Below are 25,697 nucleotides of genomic sequence, written 5' to 3'. Positions count from 1 at the left end.
CTTTCTTGCTGGCTATCTGGAGGCCCTGTGGAAGTGATGCCCTTTCTCTGTGGCATTTGGCCCGTGCCTATCCCTTAGCACACAAGGGCAGTCTGCCAGAGGGGGCAGAAGGGCTATGCAAAGCTTATACCCCCACTTGGCTTGGGCCCCTCGAAGACACCGTGAGTGGGCTGGTGTCCTTTGCTTTCCCCCGGCTCTGAGCACACGAGATGGCTTTGCAGTGAGAACAGGGAAAGAACAGGCCAGCGGCGGGGCCCAGTAATGCACTCTCAGGGGAATCACACAAATGGGCGCTGCTTGAATCCTATTTTGCCTTCAGCTTTTCTGTCAGGATGATGATTTTCTTGCTAGAGAGAGTGGCAGGTCCTGTGGATAGAGAAATGAAGGCTGAGATGAATGAAGAGACAGACCCTTAGGTGTTCAGGCCCACCAGTGTTCCCTGCCTGGGCTGAGAGGGGCGTCCTCGGAAGGCAGCTCCAGAACGGCAGCCATTCCAGACCCCCACAGCCTTTGAGGGGCTTTATCATGGCCTCCCCAGTCCTGGCGGTTTGGTCCAGTGCTGCCACTGGGTCAGCCAGCAGTTCTGCTGTGAGGTTCAGCAGGGTGTGAAACAGATGGTGGCTCTCATGCTCCTTGAGCTGGCAGCTGCCCTTGCAGTGAGGAGAGCAAGTTGAGATGGGGGTGGGGGCACCCAGTGGATTAGCTGTAGGCCCTGGGATTCACCCAGATCCCTGTGAGCAGCGTGTTGCCTCCTGAGGTATGCCGTTGGGCACCAGGTGCAAAGGGCCTCGACAGCCGGACACCTGTTCTCTAAAGTCTGTATTTGCTATGAGCAGAGAATAGGAAAGGTTATCGCGTTGTCAACCTCTGTACTGCTTTATTTCAAAAAGAAACCAGGTGGGGATATATGTATATGTATAGCTGATTCACTTTGTTATACAGCAGAAACTAACACACCCTTGTAAAGCATTTATACTCCAATAAAGATGTTTAAAAAAAAAAAAGAAAAGAAAAGGAACCCAGGGCATTTGTTTTGCATGATTGCAAGTTCTTGGGGAGAGTGCAAAAGCTGCTGTTTGTCCTTTGTTGGTACCCTGCTGGTTCACGGGCAACACCGCAGCAGGACAGACCACTTAGCTGGGCAATTTTTTGAGTAGAAAGATATATGGCCTTTCTAATCAAGTCTCCCTCGGGAGAAGAAGGGCTTGTTGAGAATCAGCCAGCCCTTGGCAAACAATGGTACCATGGTCAGTGGAGAGAGTTCAGACATGTGCTGGGAACCAGGATGGAGCCTTTGGAAGTGGTCAGATGACCGGGAGGGGCTTTGGAATGTCAGATTCTAGGTGTCCAACCAGTTGGATATTCTTGGGGGCAGAGGAGAAATTCTGATGATGTTCAAACAGAGAACACTGCGAACACCACTCTATAAACCTCCTCTGCCTGCTGTTCTCAGCCACTGGCTCTCCTTTCAGGTAAAATTGATACTATGAGGCACCTTGATTTTCAGTCCCGCACGCCTGCTTCCTTCCTCCCTTTATGTATCCTTCTTGGCTCTCCTCCTGTTTCTTTGTCCCCAGATCTTCTCTGTTGGGGCCCTAGAACCCCTGGCCTCCTATCTTCTCAGATACCTGAGCCTTATATTGCCTCTTCTCTTTTAGAAATTTTGCATTTTTTTCCCCTCAGAAACTGTCTTGCAGCTGCTGGAGGAATGTTGGCTGCTCGGCTGGCTGCCTCTGATAATGATGTGTAGTCGCAGAGCCCTTTAGCTCTTCACACCTTTTACCTTCCCCAGCTCCTGGGAAGCCAGGAGCGAGCCTTCCTCCCTCGCCGCCTCCCCTCTTCTCCCACTTTTCCCCCATCTCTTTCCTCCCAGGTTTACCAGGGCTCTTTGTCCCCTGCTGGTTCCTCAGAAAGCTCCCTTTGTTGTTGAGCATCTTTCCTGCTCTGCGTAGATATCTCCCACCTTCCCAGTTTTAGCCCCAGCGTCTTTTCCAAGATCTGTTTCAACATCCTGCTGTCATTTTGGTATCACCTTGTAAAACGGTGATTTCCTCTCATCCCCCATTAACAAAAAGCCCGATCCCCCTCCACCTCATCTGTCTACTGCTCGTTGACCGTCCAAACAGTTGCCTGGACTTTGATTCCTGGAATGGTTTTGGTTTCTCCCTACCCTTTAGCCCCCTCCATCAAATCCATCACCAGGGCTTGATGTCTGTTAAACCCCTGCCTTTGAGGGTCCACTGCCTGGGCCTGACCGTGTTCAGGGCCCTCTTCCCACACCCTGAGACTGCGGTGGCTGAATGCGGTTAGGCCTCCCTGTCCCAGGACCCTCCACTTCTGGCCAGTCCACCCTACGCTACTGGAGATTAGTCTCACCAGATCACCACTTTGATCATGTCACTCCCTCTGTGTAGAGCTCAAGTCCCTTATCCTGGGTGCCAGGATTCTGTGATCTGACTTTGGCCTCACTTTTCCATTCAGTAAACAAAAGCCCCAAGTGTTCTTTGACTGTTTACCACCTGCCAGCACAGTGCTAGCCCCTGGGATAGGACAGCTGGAAGATGATGATTTAATTCTTAAGCCAGTGGGCACACACCAAGAAGGAACTGTCTCAGTAGTCAGCGAAGTCCAGCTCAGTGCTGAGCTTGCCCCGGAGTAGAAGGGAGGTGCACGCCTCAGTGTAGTTCTGAGAGGAGCTCAGCCTGAGAGAGACAGACAGACACCTGTGTGAAACCAGACAGGCCACGTACTGGTCATTTGCCGTGTGTCAGGACTTGGCTAAGAGTTTATGTCTGTTACCAGATTTAATCTTCATAACAGCATTCTAGGTAGGACTTTACTATTTTTAGGAACTGAAACTTCGATTTTTGAGGTATTTTTGATAAGAAGTATGATCTGTGTTAAGTGAATATTTTTTGTTTCCATTGTTGACTGGAAGACTTACAGGCAACTCTGTTATCTAAGCAAAGTCATTGGCTAAGTTGTCCTCCATTAGCTGGACCGTCCAGCGCTGGCTGACGTGGCTTCTTACACCTTGACTTGGGGTCCGGCAGCCACCCACTCTGTTCAGAAAGGATTGGAGGAGAAAATCCTGAGTATGTGTTTTGAAGTGCTGATTGATTGACTGAATCGGTCTCCCGTATTTTCCCTCTCTTTTTATGTAACAGCTCTGGTGAGAGATAATTCACATGCCATACACTCCATCCATTTAAAGTATACAGTTCAGTGGTGGTTGGTATGTTCACAGAGTTTTGCAAATATCACCTCAGTCAGCTTCCCGTATTTCTCTTGAGAGTGAGCTTCAGAAATAACTCCTAGACCTGTCTGCTGAAGCCTTCTCTGGTGGCTGCGTGGGGCTGTGGGCGTGGAGGACGGGCTCCAGATTCCTGCCCAGGGATCCCTGTCTAGTCCTTGCCCGATTTGGGCACAGGCCACTCTCCCCTCAGAACTGTAGTGAGGAAGGCCCACACCTCCCTTCTGCTCCAGGGCAAGTAAGCACCTAGCTGGGCTCTTGGGCTGTTTTTTAATTTAGTCCTTTCTTGGCGCCCATTGTTTTCAGAAGGACGTCAGGAAGCCCCACTAACCATCCTTTGCTTCTGTCAGTATCCTGGTTTCTCTTGGATCCACTTTCCTAGAGGAGTCTGAAGATGAGATTTTACCATTAGCATTTGCATGCAGGTCACCACGCCCCAAGCATAGATTTCAGAATTGACTTTGTGTAAGAGTATGGACAGGAGACTTGAGCCAGGCTGCCATGGTGTTCCCCTTCCCACCTGGGTCAGCTTTAGCTCCTGTGGGACTCTGGAAGGTCTCGAAGGGTATGAAACACCCTGGGAGTTCAAGGTCCTACAGTGGGTTTTAGGGATTTTTCTAGCTTAAGGACCTTGGTGACTCTTGGAGAAATTCAGAACGTTTTAGGTGGTCGCAAAACCCAGCTCCGTCCCACACTTCTCTCCACCACCCTCAGAGTAGGGGAGCCATCTGTAGCCCCTGTTTGCTCACTGTGGTCATAGCCTGGGCATACCTGCTCTCCCATTGCAGTTCCATTCTGAAATGGCAGCTCTGGCTTTTAAGGTCTCACTTGGTTATTCTGCCTGAGCCCGGTCCTGGCTGTTACCTCATTATCCCCACCCTACCTGCAGAGGGTACACGACACAGAGGGTGGCCCCTTCTCTGCCCCAGTCTGAGACTCTCCCCCTCCCAAATGCAGGGGCAGAGGCCACACTTCCCCCCTCCACTGCGGCAGGTAGGAGTTGTGAGAGGAGGAACCTGGATGAGAAGAGTGTTCCTCATTCATGGGCCCAGGGCCTCTCTTGCCAGCAGAAAGCCACTGAAAAACATATGGCCATTTAGGACTATGGTGATCTGGCTTTTGTTGTCAGTCTAGGGAGGAGATGGACTTGGGAGGTTGAGAAAGAATTGTCGGATTACCCAAAATTGCCTTTGGGGTTGGGATGATTTTATTATCCTAATAGCTTTAGTGGCCATGGTAAAGGAGTGGAAACCTGAGGTAGAAAATGCTCTTGGGTTTATGTTTTGAACACAATGTATAATGATGCCTACATTCCATTTATAGGAATGGCAAGGAATTTGCTCTGCCAAAGAGAAAAACGGAGATAATGTACAACAAAATGTGAAGATACTACCTGTCATCGGACAGGGAGGGTAAGTGGAAAAAAACGAGAACTTCAATCAACATACCATGTTCGGCTTATTGCAAAATGTGCTTTGAATACTTAAGTAAGTTGAGAACTGCATGCAGAAATTTATAAGAAAGACTTGTAACAAGGTCAGGTACCATCAAAGGATGGCCTTCCAGGGTGGCTTCCTCATGGTCACAGCCTGACCCTCCAGCTGGTGACCCGGAGCCGCCATACTCCGACAGTCTTAAGCTGTGTGAGCACATAAGAGACTAAAGTATTTAAATCTGAATGCCACTTTACTGAGCTGTGTGCTAAGAACACTCACTGGTGGACTCCCTGTGTTTAAAAGATTTTTATCTAATTTGATAGCCTATGTGTTATTTCTGCACAGAGCTATCAAATTAGATAAAAGTATTTTAAATACTGTCATTTAAGGAAACGCATATGAAGCAGATGTGACCACAGATTGGAAGGCAGTGTATATCAGGAGCCTGAAAATGTCATATGGTTTGTCTCAGAATCTATCTTAAATAATACGAACAGTGGAAAATTATGAACGTGAACTGTAGAATACCCAATGATAAAATACGCAACCATTAGAAATGATGATCATAGGAAATTAAATTATAGGGGAAAATGTTTTTGATAAATGCAAAAGTCAAGATGTAAAATCATACCTAGTGTACGCTCTCAGTCGTGAACATGAAAGAAGGACAAAAAGACCAGGAGGAGGTGTAGCGATGATGGTTGTAACAACTGCCGCTGTCCATGAGCCCTTCCCTCCCTGGGCAGGCTCTCAGTGCCTGGTAGGTGTCACTTCATTTCGTCCTGGCCACAGCCCCGTGATGTCGGCACTGTGACCGTCTCTGTTTGACAGACGAGGAGCCTGAGGCTTAGAGAGCTGAGGCTGGCCGAGAGTCCGGCCGCCGGCGCTCAGCGGAGCCGGGCCGCAGGCCTCTGCGTTGATCGCGTGGCTCACGTGCTTGGTCACCAGGCTCTGCTGCTGGCTGGCGATCGCCTCAGGGAGACGGCTCTGTGTGGGCTCTCTGTTCTGATTCTCTGCCTTTTTATGGCCTTTCCAAATTGTGGGGGGCGGGGGGGGGGATAACTGTAGGGATTGGATTATCAAGGGGAAAAGCTGAAAAATTGAAAATAAGTGAGGAGAGTCAGCATCTTCTGAGATAAGCCCCGGTTGCTTTGTTCTAGACTCGCACATTCGGCCCCAGTGTGGCCTGTGGCTGTTTCCATGAATGACTGTGAGCAGATTGTTTGCTGAAACTTGAAGAAGAGCATCAATAGAAAGGGCTGTGAAACTGTGAAGACATGTTAAGGAATTAGAGGCTTTGGGCTGGTTAACATGTAGTACATTTTTAAAACCTAGGTATTTTTTATTGTGTGTTGTGATGACTCAGAAGGATTTTGTTGTTTTTACTGAAGAGTCAGCTTCTCTTCTACAGAGACACCAGAGGATGCTTGTAGACCTCTTGTTTGTTTATTGGTGGCCTTGCCACGCACAAATAGAACTGCTGTCCTCCAAGCATTGTATGGTATTGTGAAAGAGAGATGCTCCTTTCATAATGAAAAATGAGCTAGATATCCACCAGAATAGAGAGCCAGGAGAGAAATAATACATTGTTTTCTACTTGCAGAAAAATTAGACACTATGTGTCCATTGTCAGAGCATGCAATGGCAACAATAAGGTATGTAAGGAGAGCCCTTGGGACCCCAGGGACCCAGCAAGATTTCCCTTACTGTATAACTAGGCACTCAAACTAATGGCTTCTAAAATTCATTTTAGGCTACGAAAATAGCTGAATGTGTTCAGTCTGACACTCATACAGGTATGGTGCCCCATATTCATTCTTAGGGTTCACTGAGCTTTTGAAAAAATAAAAAAATAAAAACAGGCCCTGCCTCTGACGAGCTTGTCTGTTGCGTAGGTGGGACTGTATTTTCCTAGCACCGTAGCAGCATTTCTCTCCCTGACTCCCGGGCTGGTTTATGAGTCAGAGGACCCGAGCACAGGTGGGCGATCTGACAGGTGTCCTGGGGCGGGTCTCAGGCTGTGGGGAGAGAACTGGTCACCTCCATTGCATGAACTTATGTGAAGATGTGTTGAATGGAGTGTGGTCTGCTGGCATGATCTGTGCTCGAAGAGGCAACTGTGTTGGTTTCAGACTACAGTGCTTTAGCAGGGATGCTTTCACCACCAGCCTACGGGGAGGTAGGTGGACCCCATCAGACCTGCCTCACGTCGTATCCGTCTCGTGAGGACTTGATGTGCTTTGGACACCATCCGCTCACCCCATGTCTACGTGACTGCAGATGTTTTTCCCTGGCCCGGAATCACCTGTTTCCTTCCAGCGTATATCATGGCTCCAGCAAGCCACTTTCCTACTCTGGCCCTTACCTGTGATGGTGCAGGTCCTCTCCGGCTCCATGCCAGAGGCTCTCCATCCAGCCTGTGTGGACGCTTTACAGCACCCTGCCATGCCCAGGCAGTGCTCTGGTTGCCCAGCTGGTCTGTAAGAGCCTCCAAGGAGAAGACTTTGTCTTCCATACCTTCAGCTGTTGATGGTGTGCTTTCAGCAGTACCGGCACTGTTCACTCATTCATTCTAGGAATGTTTCCCACAAGTTTTTCTGAGTGTTTGTTGTGTACAAGGCACTGTGCTGAGTGCTTAACTTACGGTGTATTTAGTTGAAGCCTTGCAGTAACCCAGAGGGGTAGACGCTTAATAGATGAAGTTCCCTTTTAACAGATAAGGAAACTGAAAGGCTACCTAATTCGCCCAGGGATATCCATCTAGGAGGTGGGAGAGTTGGCACTCAAATCCAGATGGCCAACTCCAGAAGCTCTGAAGCACATGCTGAAACAGTTCTTGTGGGCGCCCCAAGAGTACTCAGGCTTTAATCTGAAAAGAGGAGAGACGTATTGACACGAAGGGACACATAGCAAGTGATGAGAAGTGATAATTAGTGGGTGAGAAAGGCAGAGGAACAGGGAGGGGGACGTTCCAGACAGGGAGAGGTGGATTTGAGTAAGAAGATGGGTGTGAGAGGAAAAGCATTCCAGAAATACATACCGTTACTGAACAGGGAAAGTACAGAGTGTGTTCTAGAAAGAGCAAGAGCAGGGTTAAAATTCTGACTGGTGTAAAAAAAGTCAGTGTGGAAGGGAGTTGGGATCGTGAAGGATCCTTAGATGCTAGGTGGGAAATCAGGATTTTCATCGGTAGGCAGTGGGAGTTGGAGGATTTTTGAGCAAGGGAATAGTATAATGACGCCTGAGCTCTAAGCTTTTAGAGCCTGTATGTAACAGATTACATGGAAGGAGGGACCAGGGACGAGAATACCAGCATTGCCATCGTGTAGAGGAGAGAAAACAGGCCAGGGCATAATTCATCCAAAACTGTCTCTGCTTGGCGAAGCCTGCTTTCTGTGCTTCTTAGCAGGGGGATGGGTAGCACAGGGGAGGAGGAGGGGGTCCGAAGGGCCCTGCCAGCAACGTGCCAGGTTCCGGGTTGGGTGGTGCGGAGCAGGGCTTCAGCGTATTTCACAGGTGTCCTCGTGCGCTGCCAGGGCGGGGCTGGGCAGACCTGAAAGGAGTGTTACTCTGGACCTGGAGAAAGTGAGCTTTCTCGGGCGCAGGAGGAGGGAGCTCCCCGTGTGCGAGGCCGCAGGGAGCCCGCGGTTGGGCAGCGGCTGGAGGCTTGGCAGTGTGGGGTCGGTGAGACCCCGAGGCGGGGGGAGGGGGTGTCCCGGTGCAGGGCAGGCCCTCCTCAAAGGCTTGGACGGTTGAGAGTGTCTGAGAAAGTTCTCTGAAAGTCTGTTCCCAGCAGAGTGACTTTGGGGCAAGTCATGCAAGAAACCTGGTTCTCAGCTTCCTCCCCCCGGGGGACCACGGTGTTGGTGTTGGGATGGAGGCTGCCCGTTCCTGGGGCTGCGGGATGGTTCCTGCTCCTCACGGCTTCTCCAGGGTCTCCTGGATTTGCCCAGCAGGCCAAGGAAACCCTGCTAACCTTCCTCTCCTAAAAAGATGGGCAGTGCGAAGGATCGCAATTTTCTGGAACAGGAAGCTGAGCGCAGACACGTGAAGTCGCGGGCGGTGCTGAGCCCGAGCTGGCTCGGCGGCCGAGGTCTGTTGAGCGTTCCCTCCTGCGGTGCGCGTTCCCTCCTGCGGTGCGCGGCTGCCTCAGGTCTCGGGTCAGTCGTGGCGTGGAGCCCTCTCGAGGCAGGAGGGCCTGTGCGCGGGCTCCTGCAGGCTGTGGGCTGGTTGAGAGGTCAAGGTCACCCTGCCGTGAGCCCCTCGGCCCTCCCTGCAGGAGCAGCAGCAGCCCAGCAGGTGGAGGTACCTTAAGAACCAGCTGCAGAGCTCTGCAGGGACTCAGAGGAAGAGAAGCGGGCTGAACACGGCGGTCACAGGAAGGTCTGGTCTTGCCTTAGGGGAGTCACATAATCGCTGAGTAGAAGTTCAAGCCTGCTTCGCCTCCCTCCACACCTGCCATAGCCCTGGCCTTGGGACACGTTGCTCCTTGCTTCCCTCCAGCCAGCTCTGCCCCGTCTGCGCAGGCAGCGTCCTCCTCCAGGAAGTGCCTTCCTCCTCTGCCGGCCTCCAGCTGCAAAACATGGCTCATCTCCTCTCTGCCCCCCTCCCAGAGGAGACCTGCCCCTTCCTCCCGGGGCTCCTTTTGCTCCCCAGCATCACGACTGTCACTCTTAGTTCACCCGTGTTTGTTCCCCTCCGACTACCCCCTTTGAGGGCATGGACCCTACCATATTCATCTTCACACCCCTAGTGCCTGGCTTAGAGCCTGACACGTGTTAGGTGCCCAGTAAATGTTTGTTGAGTGCCCTCGTGTCATTCACAGCTGGTGAGGAAGTCAGTCAAGTCAGTAAAGCAGGCGGTTACCAGCAATGTTGGGGGTGAGGCATTAGGGCAGGATTTCCCAGAGGTGATGATACCTGAGCCGCATCTTACCTGCATCTTCAAAGAAAGAGGATCGAGAGTTAACCAGGTGAAGGAGGCGTCAAGGGAGGGGTGCGTTCCTAGGTGGGGGTAAGCAGTTGCACCAAGGCAGAGAGGTTTTGGAGGTGAACTAGCACATCATAAATAGTCCGTGATGGCTGGAGAGAGGAGGTCCAGATATCACAGGACTCTGGGTGCCACACTGGGGAATTTAAATCTGTTCCTAAAAACAGTGATGAACCATTAAAATGTTTTAATTGGGAGAGTGATCTGATCAGATTTTTGTTTCAGAAGGATCACTTGGCTGCCTATGGAGAATGGGTCGAAGGGGGCAAAGTTGGGGCCGGTAGGACCAGTGAGGGGAGGCTGTCATTATAATCCAGAGGTGGATGACAGGTGTCTGAGCCAGGACAGGGACAGAACAGGGGTAGATTGAAGAGGTATTTAGGAGGTCGAATCCACAGATTTATCTGACCACTTGAGGGCAAGGAGCAAGGAGGAGTCATGGATGACTTGTCTCCAACTTAAGCGAAAGGGTAGATGCCGTTCAGCAGCCTGGGATAAGCAGTGATTTAGGAGAAGATACTGAGTTCATGTGGGTAGTGAGCTCGTGTGAAATTCCTGAGGGTGTCCAGATGGAGGTGACGAGTGGCCAGTTAAGATGTAAGTCTGGAGCTCAGGAGAAAGGCCTGGGATTAAGACAGCAACACAGGAATTAGGAAAAGCTGTAGAAAAGGATGAGGTCTCCTGAGGAGATTGCGTTGTCTGAGAGGGAGGGCTGAGAGGACTGAACCTTTGGGAACACCAGGGGTGCTGAGGAAGAGAGAATGAATCATGATGGAAACTAGGAAGGAACAATAAGAGATGCAAGGAAAGCCAGCGTTGGACTTGTGCAAACCAGGAGTCTCCAGGAAGCATGATCAGTTGTGTCTAGTACCACAAGTCAGGTAAGAACTGAATGGTGTCCTTCAGATATAGCAACAGGGAGGTCATCAGTGACCTTGACAAGGTCACTGCCAGTGCCCACATGGAAGAGAAGGTAGCAGATAGCAAGTGGAGAAGGTTCCAGAGGGTGGGGAGGAGTACCAAGGGCCTGCCTTTGGGATCCTGTTTGTGAGCAGGAATCCAGATGAGGAAGCCGGGAGAAGGCAGAGAAGACAGAAGAAGCTGCAGGTGCGGAGAGCTGAGCTCGAGCGCCAGCTGTGTGCTCACTCGTCTGCACAGCGGCTCCCAGTTCCTTGTCTGTGAAATGGGGACAGGTTGGAGAGGCTTGCCGCCACGTGTGACACGCGGCAAGTGCACAGAGGAGGGCACGAGAAGGAAGGTCAGCTTTGCCTTGTCATTGATTGGCGTGGAGTGAGGGAGAGAGGAGTCAAAGACAAGCCCTGTTTGGGCCTCGAAATGCAGTGGTGCCATCCACGGAAGAGGGGGCAGAGAAGTACACCCCGGACTAGTGCTCCTGTACTACCCTCCCAAAGAGAGGCACATTCTTCCCGGGGACGTTTTAGAGCTTGTATTGTAGAAAAAAATACAAGAAAAGATTTTTTTTTTTTTTCCTTTGGGCAAGGGTGGATGGAGATCAAATTTTCCCACTTTATTCAATTACATAGAAATAGGTGAAATTCTCTTGAGTTCATTTCTGCTAGTTTTTGCATCGTGAGACTCTGTGATTCTATAATCTGGAAACTGAAAAGCACTACTTTAGGACTGTACCAGGTGGGACATTTGGAGAAAGTCAGCCTCCTAAAACGTAATTGTTCACAGTCTTCATCTCTGTGCACTCCATTGATTTTGTGGCTTCCTAAATGGTATTCTAATGCTAAATTTTGTTTTTTAAAACTTTTATATTGGTAAGTTTCCTAATGTTGTTAAAATCCCTTTGCAGAGGTAATTTATAATTTAATTGTTTCCACAGATCATCAGTCAGGCAAACATAACGACAGGAGGAAAAGCTCACTAGATGTCAGAACTGCTGCCTCTCGAACAAGCAAAGGTAGGTGACAAAGACGAGGAGAAAGCATGGTCCTGTGAGTGTTGAAACCCATGGAGACGTGTGACACTCCCTCCCCAGTCTGATGTCTGGGTCACTGCCCCCCTCCAGCTCAGGAGAGGGAAGGGGACCCTCTAGCAGTCTGTGTCCATTTCTCCCTCACCCCCAACTCCTTTGCCAGTGGGTTCCATTCTGACCCTTTTGATGGAGTCAGGGAATAAAGAAAAAGATACATTTTACCGTCTGTTCTCTAGTTGATTTTCTTTTTTTAAAAAATTTATTTATTTATTTATTTGTTTTTGGCTGAGTTGGGTCTTCGTTGCTCTGCATGGGCTTTCTCTGGTTGCAGCGAGTGGGGGCTACTCTTCGTTGTGGTGTACGGGCTTCTCATTGCAGTGGCTTCTTTTGTTGTGGATCACGGGCTCTAGGCACACCGGGCCTTCAGTAGTTGTGGCCAACGGGCTTAGTTGCTCTGCGGCATGTGGGATCTTCCCAGACCAGGGATCGAACCCATGTCCCCTGCATTGGCAGAGAGGATTCTTAACCACTGCACCACCAGGGAAGTCCTCTAGTTGATTTTGTAAACTGTAACAGCAGATGTCAGTTTATCTGTTGTAGTTGTATGAGTAATGCAATTTGGAAGTTCTCAGTGATATATTCCATTGTGGGTTGCAATTTGCCATGGAAGCTTACCTTTTGGTGGGGACGTAAGTGAGCTGCATTTGGGGATGTGAAAGACTTTCATAAGCAAATATTATTTAAGTTCTAAGTGGAAATATATAATTTTTTAACGGTTATGTAGATATGTGGCCTGAGTGATCTAGAAGTTTTAAAAATGCAATGAAAATTATCTATAGATAGTGTGGAGGCAATATTACTGCTAGCTATGTGCTTTCTTGACTCAGAGATGAATTGGGAAGCAATAGGGAGCTGATTGTTACTAGATAAACAGCGAAAACTTTGCAGATGTTACAGTGGAGATCCAGTGCCTCACTTCTCTCATGGGTTGGTCGTGAGGACCGGAAAAATATGCCGTGTGTCCCTTGCACTGAAAAGGCGAAACGGATCCCACCCCTGCTGCAAGGGCAGGGAGCAAAGTGGTGTTACAGGAAGAGTATGGACTTCGGCCTCAGCATTTCTTTGATTCAGGTCCCAGCTTCATCTGCTTTCTGTGCAACCTGGGGGTAGACCTTTGTGCTTCCATTTCCTCATCATCACATGGGGATCATTATGCTGTCCACAGAGGACCACGTAAGGATGAAATGAGTGAGCGTGGTGCCTGGCCAGGGTCGTGGCAGCAGCTGTCACCGTCCTCACTGTGGCCCTCATGGTCACGGCCCTCGGGCACAGCAGAGCAGAGGCGAGGTCACTCGTGCCCCAAACTCTCTTTAACCGCCACACTCTGACTTCTGTTCATCCTTTGGATTACTTTGTCCTTTTCTGTATTTTTGAGAGTTAAAACACTTTTCTTTAATGTTTGTGGGTTTTAACCACTGTTCTTTTTAATTGACTTATAATTTACAGATAATACAGTTCATATTAAGTGTTGAGTTCAATAGGTTTTGACAGTTCTGTACATTGAACTGTATAGACTGTAACCACCCAGCCCAAAATAGATACAGAAAATACACACGTGCAGGCCTGCCCTTGCGCACATATTTCACCACACAGAGGCATCCACTGATTTCTTGCACCATAAGTTAATTTGGCCTCTTCTTGCGCTTCATAGAAATGGAGTCGTATAGGATGCACTGTCTGTGTGTCTGGCATCTTTCACTCATTTTAGTGTTCTTGAGATTCATCCTTGTTGCTAGGTGCTACCGTTCTTCTTTATAGCTTGGTAGTACTCCACTGTATGACTGTGCCACAATTTGCTTATCCATTCTGTTATTAATGGCCCTTTGTGTTCACCTTTCCACTTTGGGGCTGTTCAGAGTAAGGCTGCTGTGAATATTTTTAGGCAAGTATTTTTTGTGTTTGTGGACATGTGTGTTCATCTCCTACCTAGGAGTGGAATTGCTGGGCCTTTGTGCAGCTGCCAACAGTTCTCCAGTGTGGGTTGTACCATGTACCATCACTAACCTATGAGAGTTCCAGTTGCTCTGCATCCTCCCACACTTGGTTATACCAGTGTTCTAAACTCTAGCTATTCTACTGGATGTGGTTTTAACTTTAATTTTCCTGATGACTAATGAGGTTGAGCAGCCCTTTCATATGCTTACTGGCCATTGGATATCCTCTTTTGTGACGTGAATGTTCAAATATTTTGCCCTTTTTTTTTTTTTTTTTTTTTTTTTTTGCGGTATGTGGGCCTCTCACTGTTGTGGCCTCTCCCGTTATGGAGCACAGGCTCCGGACGTGCAGGCTCAGCGGCCATGGCTCACGGGCCCGGCCGCTCCGCGGCATGTGGGATCTTCCTGGACTGGGCCACGAACCCGTGTCCCCTGCATCAGCAGGCGGACTCTCAACCACTGAGCCACCAGGGAAGCCCCTTTTGCCCATTTTTATCACTGGGTTGTTTATCTTTTTCTTGTTGGTTTGTAGGAATTCTTTTTATATTCTAGATATGGATATAAGTATTCCAAATATACTGTTCTTAGTCTGTGAATGGCCTTTTCACTCTCTTAATGGTCTTTTAATGAACAGAGGTTCTTAATGAATCTTAAAGTTCATTTTATCAGTGTTTTCTGTTATAGCTAGTGCCTTTTTGTGTCCTGTTTAAGAAATCTTTCTCTATCCCAAGGTTATGAAGAATATTCCCCCATGTTTTCTTCTAGAAGCTTTATTGTTTTATCTTTCACTTGGGGTCTGTGATCCATTTCAAATTAATTTTTACATCTAGTGAAGGTAGAGATCAAAGATTAATATCCCCCCCCCCTTACTGGGAAACCCAGCTGGCCCATCACCATGTTGAAAAACCATCTTTTGCAGTAGTATCATTATTGTAAACCAGTTGACTATAAATATACGGCCTGTTTCTGGACTCCATTTCATTGTTCTGTTAGTCCTTGCTTGCACTGATAACACGATCGATTACTACAGTCATATGGTAAGTATTGATATCTGGTAGTATAAAGTTCTTCAAGATTGTCTTGGCTATTCTAGGTCCTTTGCATTTCCATATAACATTTAGAATCAGCTTGTTAGTTTACACACACACAGCTTCTTGGGAGTTTATTTGGGAGTGTCTTAAATCTATAGAACAGTTTGGGGAAAATTGAAGTCTCGGTAACACTGAGTCTTTCAAAACGTAAACATGCTCTTTGTCTTTATTTAGGTTGCCTTTTATTTTTTCTCAGCAATGTTTTGCATTTTCAGTGTATAAATCTTACATATCTTTCCATTAGATTTATTCCTAAATATTGATTTTTATGATGCTGTCATAAGGGTGTTTATTTACTTCAGTTTCCAGTTGTTTGTTGCTAGTATATAGAAATATAATTGAATTTTTTATGTATTGACCTTGTACCCAGTAACCCTGATAACTAGCTTATTGATTATAAGAGTAGCGTTTGTAGATTCTTTCCCTTTCTGCATACACAGTCATGACAATCTTTATACCTTTTATTTCTTTTTCTTTATTGCATTCACACTATTGTTTGTTCTTTATAAGTATATGTCACTTTCATTATATTTTTAAATGAGAACAAGTCTTTTTATGACATAGTGATAGAATAGTGGTTTTTATTTTTGGTTTAATGACCTTGTTGGGTAAAATGGAAAGATGGCAGCCATGCGCTGATCACCAAAATTAGATTTAAGGAGTTTTGTTGGTCTCTGAAATTTAGAGCATTTGAGAGCCCCTGAGTTGGTTAATCTTGGTTGTTTCTCCTTGGGCCCCAGTTTGGTAAAATAAGGCTGACGCATCAGGCTGTAGAACAGTCTGTGGTCCTTTAAGACCTTTGGTAAACAGCATTTGGCCTGACAGTGGGGCTTTCAGGGAGAGGCACAGTGAATATGTGAATATGTTTACAGCATTAGGTGAATATGTTTTCCTGCCAGTTCACTGCCCAGGCTTCTCCCCACCCCAAAGGAACTGGATCTTGACAGGAGCAACAAAAAAATTTAACAAACTTTAGAGTCTAAGATTTGCTGCCGGCCTCACTTAAGATATTTACCTAACCCGTCTAGATTGAGCAGAACGGTGGAAAGCACCAAAGGATGTCTTGAAAAATTGAACCAGAAATTCATGTATTTCAGTTAATTGAGTTGTATTTATTGCTCCCGCCATATATGAAACAAGGAGCCTCTGTGGCATTGTCTTTCAGAACATTTTCACTCCTGGAGAGCAGCAAGCTGAATAATTATAAAGCCTTATTGTTAGAAACACAGAAAGAGGCTAACTGTTTGGCCCTGACTTGCTAGATTGTCTCCTCTGTTTTCTCTCTGGCCTGTGACCTCAGAACTTCAGCCTGTGGGCGCACGTGCATCCTAGCGCCTAGAGCTGAAGGAAGCAGAGTTGGTGATGCCAGAATCCCAGGCTTGTTAGGATGGGAAGGAAGCTCAGCGACCAGGTAGTTCTGGTCCTCCCCCTTCATTGTGCAGCTGAGCACGCTGGGTGGGGCCTGGGGCGGGAAGGGAGACAGATACCCAAGGCTGTGAACACCCTGATTTCTGTACCACGTGATCTCTCCACAGTTTCCAGCCAGAGACGACGCTCCTCCACGGCCCGGATACATTCCATGAAGATCGAGGCGCCCATCACCAAGGTGAAACAGTTTGTGGTCCGTCTCCATTGAGCATGGAAGTCCCTTGTTCTCCTGGTTGATTGTTTTCAGCAAGAAGAACCACCAGGGGACCCACAACAATAACGATGCTCTCCTAGTTGTATGGAGCTGCCTCGTCTGAAGAGAGATGTGTGACACGAGCACTTTAACTAGCCTTAAGTCAGCGTTGAGCCCTACTGCCAGCCTGACTCTCCGGATTGCTTTCCCATTGTCTTTAAGATTATGAAACTCAGGTCTTTTTCTTTCCGTATTATAGGCAATCAATATCATCAGTGCTGCCCAGGAAAGCAGTCCCATGCCTGTGACAGAAGCCTTAGATCGTGTGCTGGAAATTCTGAGAACCACTGAATTATATTCCCCACAATTCGATGCTAAGGACGATGATCCTCATGCCATCGACCTTGTTGGGGGCTTAATGTCTGTAAGTGTATCTGACCAGGCTGCTGGCTAGAGCCTGCTGTTGTCATTTGTTTTCTCAGAGGTTATTTGTTTACGTGCTGGCCTACACAGCGCTCTTCGTGTGTGGGGCTCAGTCAAGGCCTAAACCCCCCATTGCTGCCCTCTGGCCGAGCCATCACCCACCTGCTGCCTACAGCCCAGGGGGACCTCAGCTTGAAGCAGAGAAGGGAGGAGCACATTCTAGACAGCTAGCTAGTTTTAAGATTTTGAAAACAGGCAGAAAAGAAAAATTTATGAAATATTTCATACCATATTACAAAACAGGATGACTGTATATGTCTAAAGAGGCACCAGGGGGACTTCCCTGGTGGTCCAGTGGTTAGCACTCCGTGCTTCCGTTGCACAGGGCATGGGTTCGATCCCTGGTCCAGGAACTAAGATTCCCACAAGCCGCACAGCATGGCGCCACCCCCCAACCCAAAAAAAAAAAAAAAAAAAAGAGGCACCAGTGAATGGGGCGCGGTTTCCCTCTAGAGCATCCTATACAGATTTGGTGACTTCATGGGAAAGAAGGCCTTCGAACCATTTCATTAGAAGGAGGCTTTATACCATGGGCTCTTGAGGGGTCTAGATGCCTCCTCCACCCCTTCTAGTACAGAGGCCTTACAGGGGAAGAACAACTTGGTGGAAAACAGATCATTCCATTGCCATCGGTCACCTTTTTTGTCTTGGTGACAAAATTCAGAAGTAAAAATTCATCCCCCCTCCTAATTCCTGCTTTCTAAAGTCACTTGATTTCATAAAAATAAGGTTTTAAGCAAAAATCAGATGGGTAGAGGGTTCCCAGCGATGATGTCTAGTTGTGGTCTTGTCTGTTTGAGACAGAGCCTCCTCCAGCCTGTAGGTGAGGGGGTGGGGAGAAAGGATGAGGGGCGGGGTGGGATAGTGCCCGGGGGTGAGGGGTGAAGAGAGGCAGCATGGGGAGAAAGCACTGCAGGGCTGAGGAGAGGGGCCGCTCCGGGGCTTGGGGACGGAGCAAGGGTGCTTAGAGAGCAGGGAAGAATCTAGTTTTCCTGAGGAAGGCTGGTGTCCACGAGCGTTGAGGAGGGTGGCAGGAAATGGGGCGAAAGGGTTGAGGGCAGAGGGGCGTCATCCGGTCCCGAGTGCCAGCAGGACGCTGGGCTCTGGGGAGTCTCCCGAGCTCGCCGTCCTGGTGATGCCCCTACCCCTGAGTTGAGCAGGTCGTCCTTGCAGCGTCAGGCTGTGTGCTCCTGGGTGAGTGACTGAGCTCAGGGTTGGCCGCAGAGGTGACCACAGGGAAGCCTCGGCACGCACTGATGGAGAGGGCCGCCCGCAGCGTCCTCTGGGGCCCGCTGTCCTGGGGTTTTCAAGGAGTACAGAATAGCTGTGACTTCCCTTTCTCTTGTTTCCTTGATTTTTATCAGGACGTTTTTCGAAGACCATCCAGGAATGAGTATGTTCTTTCAACAAAAAGTAAGTTTCTCCTTTTTAGTTTTTTGGACCACTATTACTATTATAGCCATGCTTAAGTGATGAAAATAATTTTTTCAGGTAAAAGTTTTAAGATAATTTTTTTTTATCAGTAAGAAGTTTTTTGGTGTATCATCAAAAATGAGAAACAAAGCAACCGCCCCCTGAAGCAGAACTGTTCTCCCTATGGAACAGTTAATGCTGTAAAGCCTCTTAATTTTGTTCTCCGAATCACATCACTTTGCAGACCTTCAACAGGCTTCCAGCAGTGTGATCACCCCCACCTCCCTTCACGACATCCCGTCACAGATAACTCAGGCCATGGAAAATGAGGAATGCTGGGACTTTGATATTTTTGAACTGGAGGCTGCCACTCATAAAAGGTGAGTCCACGTGGAGCTCGGCAGACAGAGCGCTTGATTCCAAGGGCCGGTGTGGAGAAAGCCACCCAAGGAGTATGGTTTCTGCACAGAGCCAGTCCCTGGTCAGGGAGGAGGCTCAGGAAAGCGCAGCAGGGCAGCAGGTGCCCTGAGTCACCAGGGCCTAGGCCTCAACGAGGGGATCAGTGAGAAGCCAAGGGGAGTCTGCCGGGCGGTGACTTCCGCAGAGAGAGCAAGCGTGAAATTGAGCAAGTGATTTAACCTCTCCAAATAGCAGAGGTTTCTTTTTCTGTAAAATATGGTTATTAATTTCTCCCGTAGGTAGTGGTATGTTGAGATAGCAGCAAAGAGCCCCACTCAGAGCCTAGAACTAAAAATTAGAAATACACAAACGTACACATTGATAAGAGCTGTCCCCAGATCTTGGTTGCTGTGTTGGTGACAGGCATGGGGACACCCCAAACTCCAGCCATCCTGATCTGAATGTGGTCACCGAGAGTAGGGTGGGGTTGGGATTTTACCTTCAGTTTTGTACCTTGCTGGAGGAGAACAGTCAACCAAAGGCGTGTGGTTGGCTTGGCACACAGGAAAGGGTGTCCAGGCCTGCTGCCAGCCAGCGTTAACCTTCAGGAGGGTGAGGTCCGGACCCTGGCAGACAGAAGGCCACTGCAGGAGAGGGGTGCTCTGCTGGCCGTGGGATAACTCGTCAGGTCTCATCCCAGTCTGGGTGACGGTCCCCAAGCCAGCCCCTACCCTTGGCTCATATGCTCACAGTGAGTCGACCCTCTAAAACATTCTGCGTCCAGGTACTCCACACGGCCAAGGACTGTAGAAAAGAATATTCCCGTGGCAAACAGAGCTTTGGGTACCTGGTTTACATACTGGTACGTTGTATTCGTGTGAACCTGGGACAAGGCAGGTCTGTTCAAGTCCTGTGAGCCCGACCGCCTCTGGATACTGCTTCAGCAGAGCCAAGTTTCTTGATCTTCCAAGCAAAGGCCAGGTGCTGGATGAAGGTGACTTCTCAAGGAAGGGCCTGATTTGCTGGCCAGTTCGTCACCTTCTCTCTGGGGAAACCTCCTCATACTGTAACACCCACTTCCAGATTGTCGAGACCATCACATGACATGTGACAGCCTCTGGCTCATAGGCTGTCATCACGAACTGTTGTTTTCTCCCACACAGGACATCTGGCCAATGACATAGGTCCAGCAGGTCCAAAGGAGAGGATAGGGTTTAAGGTGGAACAGGTTTAGCCTGGCAGCATGTTGATTTGAAGACTCTACTAGTGTCAGTAGGAGTCTGCATCAGGAAGGGCAGGGTGAACAAACCTCGCCCCAGCCAGTGGGGAGCACCAGGTGAATGCTCCCAGAATTGGAGCTGGGCTCCACCCAAAGGTTGGCATTGGCTACCAGGAGAGAGGGCAACAGAGCACCACCCGCGTGCCACCTGCACAGGCTCCACTTTGCTGCCCTGCACACTCTCTGAAGTCTGGCTCGGGTTTGCTTGTTGCATCTGAATAGATCCAACACTTTGCCTGTTTCTTTGCTTTGTTTTAACACTGTGGATGTTTTTCTCCGTAGGCCTTTGATTTATCTTGGTCTCAAAATATTTGCTCGCTTTGGAGTCTGTGAAGTCTTAAAATGCTCTGAGACAACGCTGAGATCGTGGTTGCAAATTATCGAAGCCAATTATCATGCTTCTAACCCCTACCACAATTCTACACATTCTGCCGACGTGCTTCACGCCACTGCCTATTTTCTCTGCAAGGAGAGGATAAAGGTGAGCTGTGTTTGTGCTCCACGCTTAACAGGCAGGAGCAGTGGGGCGGGCTGCTGTGCAGTGTGACTGCTCAGGAGGGCCCGGCACGGGTGCAGCCTGGCCCGGGAAAGGGGCGGCCACAGGAGAAGTCAGGCAGGAGCCCACGCTGTGGCTCTGGGGAGTTGATAATGAATTCATGACATGACCCCAGCCGTTCCTGGAAGAATAAGGAGCAGGGTTCATTCTCCGGGGAGGAGGCCAGCAAGAAAGGAGAAGGCTGTTTTTCTGAGGGGTCTGACTCTGACCCTGAAGGCAAGGTTGGATATGGCCCCTTTAGGGCCCCCCGCATCCCTCAGAGTCAGCGGGGTTTGAGACCAAGTTCATCATCTTTGCCCAGCACTGCTCCCACCCAGGGTCACCTGCCTGGCCCAGAGTCCCATCATCCAGGCAGATACCCATGTCAGAAGCCTGGGGTCATCTTCAGTTCTCTCCTCTCCTCCAGCCCCCGGCACCTGGTAGGTCATCTGACCTTGCCGACTACAACCCCTAAGTGTTCTCAGAATCGTCTTCTCCTCGCAACGCCCCTGCCACCGTCCCGGTGAGGGACCCCGTCATTTGTCGTCTAGATGGTGCCAAACAAGAACTCCTGGCTACCCGGCCTCCTAGGGAACTCGCTCTGACCATATGGGTCCCAGGAGCAGCCTCCCATCTCCCACAGGATTTAAGCTTTAAACCCCACAGATGGTGTGCACTGCTCGCAACACACAGGCCATGTTTGGGCTGTGCTGAACCACTTTAGATTCTAATGCTCCTGCCCTTGACATGCCGTTCCCTTTGCTGGTGCCGGCTTCCCTCACATCTCCCCCTGCCCTTCAGGAATCAACACCAGCCTTCATTCCTCTAGGAAGCCCTCTCTGGGGCACCCTCCTCTGTGTCCCCACACCCTCCTGGGCACCCTCCCGATTGTACTGTCCACTCCATTTGGACGGCAGGCTCCTTTCGTAGCCCAGTGCCTGTCCTGCTCCATCTCGTCGGCGCAGGGGAGGAAGGGCGAGGCTCCTAGCATCAGGGGCAGTGGCCACTGGCACCTACTGGTGGCCATTCACAACTGGCCCAGGGTCTGCCTGGGGGCCATGTAGCAGCTTTAGCTCCAGCTGTGAGGCCATAGGGGGATGGGAGTAGGTCCCAGTAAGGAGGGCGTCACGGGAGAAAGGTTCCATTCAGGGAATGTTACTCACTGCCCACTCCCAAACCAAGCTTCCTTAGAGAGCCTTTTCACGTTGTCAGTTATTTCATTGGGGAAATTTTCGAAGCAGCGACTAGACCTTCACTGATTGGCCAAAGTATTTGTGTTATTTCCTTCAGCATCCATCATAAAATGGCACAGAGGGCTTCCCTGGTGGCACAGGGGTTGAGAGTCTGCCTGCCGATGCAGGGGACACGGGTTCGTGCCCCAGTCTGGGAAGATCCCACGTGCCGCGGAGCGGCTGGGCCCGTGAGCCATGGCTGCTGAGCCTGTGCGTCTGGAGCCTGTGCTCCGCGACGGGAGAGGCCACAACAGTGAGAGGCCCATGTAACGCAAAAAAAAAAAAAAAATAATAAAATAAAATGGCACAGAGGGTCCAGGGAGCTCTAGTGCGTGGCCATTTCACTTTCAGAAGTATTGTATACTTGAGAGCAGATGAATCAAACTGTTGGTTTTGTACCTAAGGAAACAGGGCCTCGTGAGGAACGAGGCAGCAAGACAGCGAGGCATCACGGCCTGATGTCCTGGCAACTGAGGAAGGCCACATGGTGGCCAGGACCAGCCCTGGCAGTCAGCAGAGTGAGGGCCGGTGCATCCCGGTCCCACTACCTCATCTGTACCTGAGACTAGTTAGTTGTAGGGAGGAGAGCAGCGTGCGGGGATGATTCCAGCACGTGGACATGTTGAGTCACTCCCCACCCTGAAATCCTATCTTCTTAGAGCTGGGTCTCTCATTTGCTCTTTCTCTTTCCCTCCAGTTTGGTTTTTCGCGTTTTGTTGTTGTTGTTGTTGTTTTAATAACAACAGACTGTAGGCATAATAAGAGTCCAGAGAGAGGGCTGTTTTTGTAAAGCATGAAGACAAATGGCAGAGGAGAGATGTCTGTGTCAATATGGTTCAGCATATAAAGACAACCTAACTTTTGCTATAATTTATTGATTTTGAACTCCTCTATAGATAACATACAAATATATATTCAGAAAGCTAACTTATTAATTTTTAATAGCATTTATTGATATAATTCACATCATAAAATTCACCCATTTAAAGATAAAACTGTTGAATTTCAATTTAAATAAATATTACAAGACTGATTTATTAGATATACACCTTGTTTTCAAGTGTTTGTAGAATATTTCCAAAAATAATCTTATACTAGGACACAATTACTGTCTTGATAAACTTCAAAATTTCATAGTCTATTTTCTAACCACAACAAAAACTAGAATTTAATAACTAAAAGTTAAATAAAAAATGTCAGTCACTACAAATGAGAAAATATTTCAAACAATTTAGGGATAAGCAAGGAAATAAAGCCAAAAATAACAGTTTAGAAAACAACAAAATGAGAAGCCTATGTATCAAAACCTGTAAAATGGGAAGAGCAAAGTGGTAATCCAGAATGATTCTTTGAAACACCAAGAGAATTAAGTTCTAGCCAAACTAATCAAAAACACAGTAAACACAGAAATACGCTCATTTGAAATGGAGATTAATAGAAGAAAGTACCATACACTTGTGTACCTAAAAGTTTTAAGTCAAATTAATGCTGGAAGTAGAAAACCAAGAGAGGTCAGTACCATGGGAGTTGTTTTTAAACTATCAACTAATTTCTTCAAAACCTGGCTCCTGACCCAGATGGACAGGTGAGTTCTTTAGCCCTTTAAGGAATTTTTCCATGTTACATAAACCGTTTCAAAGTCTTGAAAAAGATGGAAAACGTCCAGATCATTTTACAGAGTCACAAAACCCCGAAATCAACCTGACAAAGGTAGCAGCAGAAGGGGGGAGAAAACTATAGACCAATCCCCAGTTAATGTAAGAGATGCATAACTTAAAAAATTATTTCTCTCTTTTATTCAGTAATACTAGTTTATGTTGGTCTAAGTCAATATCTCAGACTAAAGGCCTTTTTTTGTGATGGGTCTAGAGACAGACTTTCTGAGGAGGTGACTCCTGTCTGTGGAGGACACCCTGTGTCTCGGTAAGTCCTTAACTTGTGTGAGACTGAGAATCAGATAGTGTTTCCTAATAAACACACAAAGAGGAGGCTGGGTCTGAGTGGAGACGGGAAACTGAGTCTGCTCAGCATCATGCTTTTCTCAGAAATCCGAAATATCCTCACCTTAAAGTAACAGGGCAGAAAGAAGACTACTACCCAGAAGGCTACCTTGCTGTCAATGCCTTGCCCCAATTTTTAAATGATCTCTTGTTTTCAGCAAACTTTAGATCCACTTGATGAGGTCACTGCCCTCATTGCAGCCACTGTCCATGACCTGGACCACCCCGGGAGAACCAACTCCTTCCTGTGCAATGCTGGGAGTGAGCTGGCCATTCTGTACAACGACACTGCTGTGCTCGAGAGACACCACGCGGCCTTGGCCTTCCAGCTGACCACTGGTGATGATAAGTGCAACATCTTTAAAAACATGGAGAGGTAAGAACAACGAGTTGGAAAGTATGTTTCCTCTCTCTTTTTTTAAAAAACAATTTTATTAAGATATGATTCACGTACTCTACAGTTCACCCGTTTACAGTGTACAGTGGTTTTTCTTCTATTCAGAGTTGTGTGACCACCACTGCAGTCGAAATTTAGAACATTTCCATCACCCCGCAAAAGAACCTCGAGCTCATTGGCAGTCTCTCCCCATTCCCCCCTCAACTCCCACAGCTCTAGGTCTGCTTTCCCTCTCCATAGATTTGCCAGTTCTGCACATTTCATATAAATGGAAGCATCCCCAATATGTCTTTTGTGTCTGGCTTCTTTCACTTAGCACGATGTTTTCAAGGTTCAGTCCCTTTGTGTCTTGACGTTCCAAGACGACCAAGTATAAGGCAGACACCTCGAGAGACCCAGAGAAGCTGTCACCTTACATCTCTGCCTGGAAGACTCCACTCTGCCCAGCAGACGTCTCGTCGTTGTCTCTGTGCACACGTCACTTCTTTGCGGAAGCCTTCCCTGACCCCTCACGTTAATTATTCAGTCCCAGGTTCCTTCGTTTGCCTGATTCTGGTTTGACTGTTAAGCGCTGTTAAGATCACAGTGTCATATGTCTTCTCTTCCTCACTGTGCCCTCAGTGTCTAGTGTGGGGCCTGATAACTGTTAGGTGGAAGAAGTGATCTGTCACGAGGAACACTTACCAATTTGGATTTTTAAGGAAGGCTTTTAAACTTTTAAGGGATTTAAAAAATAACTCCCTTTTGCCATGTTTTAGAATTTCATATGTGGACTTAAAGTTGGTTTTATTCATAGTTGCCTGTATATATTATCAGTTACCTGTGGAAAAATTCACAAGACCCTGATAACTTTGGTTGTCTCCAGGGAAAAGAGCAGGGTAGCTGGGGCTGAATGGAGATTGCAGTTTATGTACCTTTTGAATTTCCATCCTCAAAAAATAAAAATTTTAAAGCAATTAAATAAAAACAAGGGCTGGAGGAAGAGGTAATCAAGTATGCCCTGTGATTCTCTCAGCTTTCAGAAGGTCTGCCCTCTACGTTTCTGGGCACTAGATTTATTGGGTCTCAAGGTTCCTCTGTGCAGGGTACATTCTTCATAACCCAGACCTCCGTCTTCATTCAGAGAGCTGTCTTCATTCAGGGAGCTGGCTTTGGTCACCCCTGCTGCATTCCATCTTTTTTTTAAATCTTAAGAACTATGTGCTTTTTACTTCAGAACGACAACACCATGAACATTGTGTCTATAGTCTTACCCATAAGCTTCTGATTTGAACTTCTGTTCAGGTTCCCCTTGCTAACAGCAATCTAGGCAGTAAAACCTTTAACTTCCACATTCTTTTAAAGTATGCCCTGCCACTGACTTCCAGTGCGTTAGAATTTTAGCCACAGTGAGCATGTGTCCTAGATAATAGCTTGTTTTCAGGAACATCTGTCTGGTCTGGATCAGTAATCGGCAGCAGCCTCTCTCGTTTGTTGTCTGAAACAGGAGTGACTACCGGTCGCTGCGCCAGAGTATTATTGACATGGTCTTAGCCACAGAGATGACAAAGCACTTTGAGCACGTCAACAAATTTGTCAACAGCATCAACAAGCCCTTGGCAGCATTAGAGGAAGATGGGGTAAGCGAGCTGGT

At 48.1% G+C, this 25,697-nt stretch overlaps 1 protein-coding gene across 4 annotated transcripts in view; it reads left to right on the top strand.

Moving 5' to 3' along the window:
- The window catches only part of PDE8A (phosphodiesterase 8A), a 189,427-nt gene that overhangs the window by 139,090 nt on the left and 24,640 nt on the right, over nt 1–25,697 (top strand). For all 4 annotated transcript variants that reach the window (XM_032618191.1, XM_032618201.1, XM_032618182.1 and 1 more), the window contains 11 exons: nt 4,577–4,665; nt 6,293–6,344; nt 6,443–6,485; nt 11,528–11,605; nt 16,241–16,311; nt 16,586–16,750; nt 18,174–18,222; nt 18,467–18,602; nt 20,183–20,381; nt 23,826–24,043; nt 25,551–25,683. In XM_032618191.1, coding sequence (XP_032474082.1) covers nt 4,577–4,665; nt 6,293–6,344; nt 6,443–6,485; nt 11,528–11,605; nt 16,241–16,311; nt 16,586–16,750; nt 18,174–18,222; nt 18,467–18,602; nt 20,183–20,381; nt 23,826–24,043; nt 25,551–25,683 — 1,233 coding nt within the window. The remainder of the gene's footprint in view (nt 1–4,576; nt 4,666–6,292; nt 6,345–6,442; nt 6,486–11,527; nt 11,606–16,240; nt 16,312–16,585; nt 16,751–18,173; nt 18,223–18,466; nt 18,603–20,182; nt 20,382–23,825; nt 24,044–25,550; nt 25,684–25,697) is intronic.

The sequence above is a fragment of the Phocoena sinus genome, chromosome 2 (genome assembly GCF_008692025.1).
Source record: "Phocoena sinus isolate mPhoSin1 chromosome 2, mPhoSin1.pri, whole genome shotgun sequence".
Classification (NCBI taxonomy): domain Eukaryota; kingdom Metazoa; phylum Chordata; class Mammalia; order Artiodactyla; family Phocoenidae; genus Phocoena; species Phocoena sinus.
Note: the sequence above shows the minus strand (reverse complement) of the source record. Positions and strands in the feature narration are given on the sequence as shown.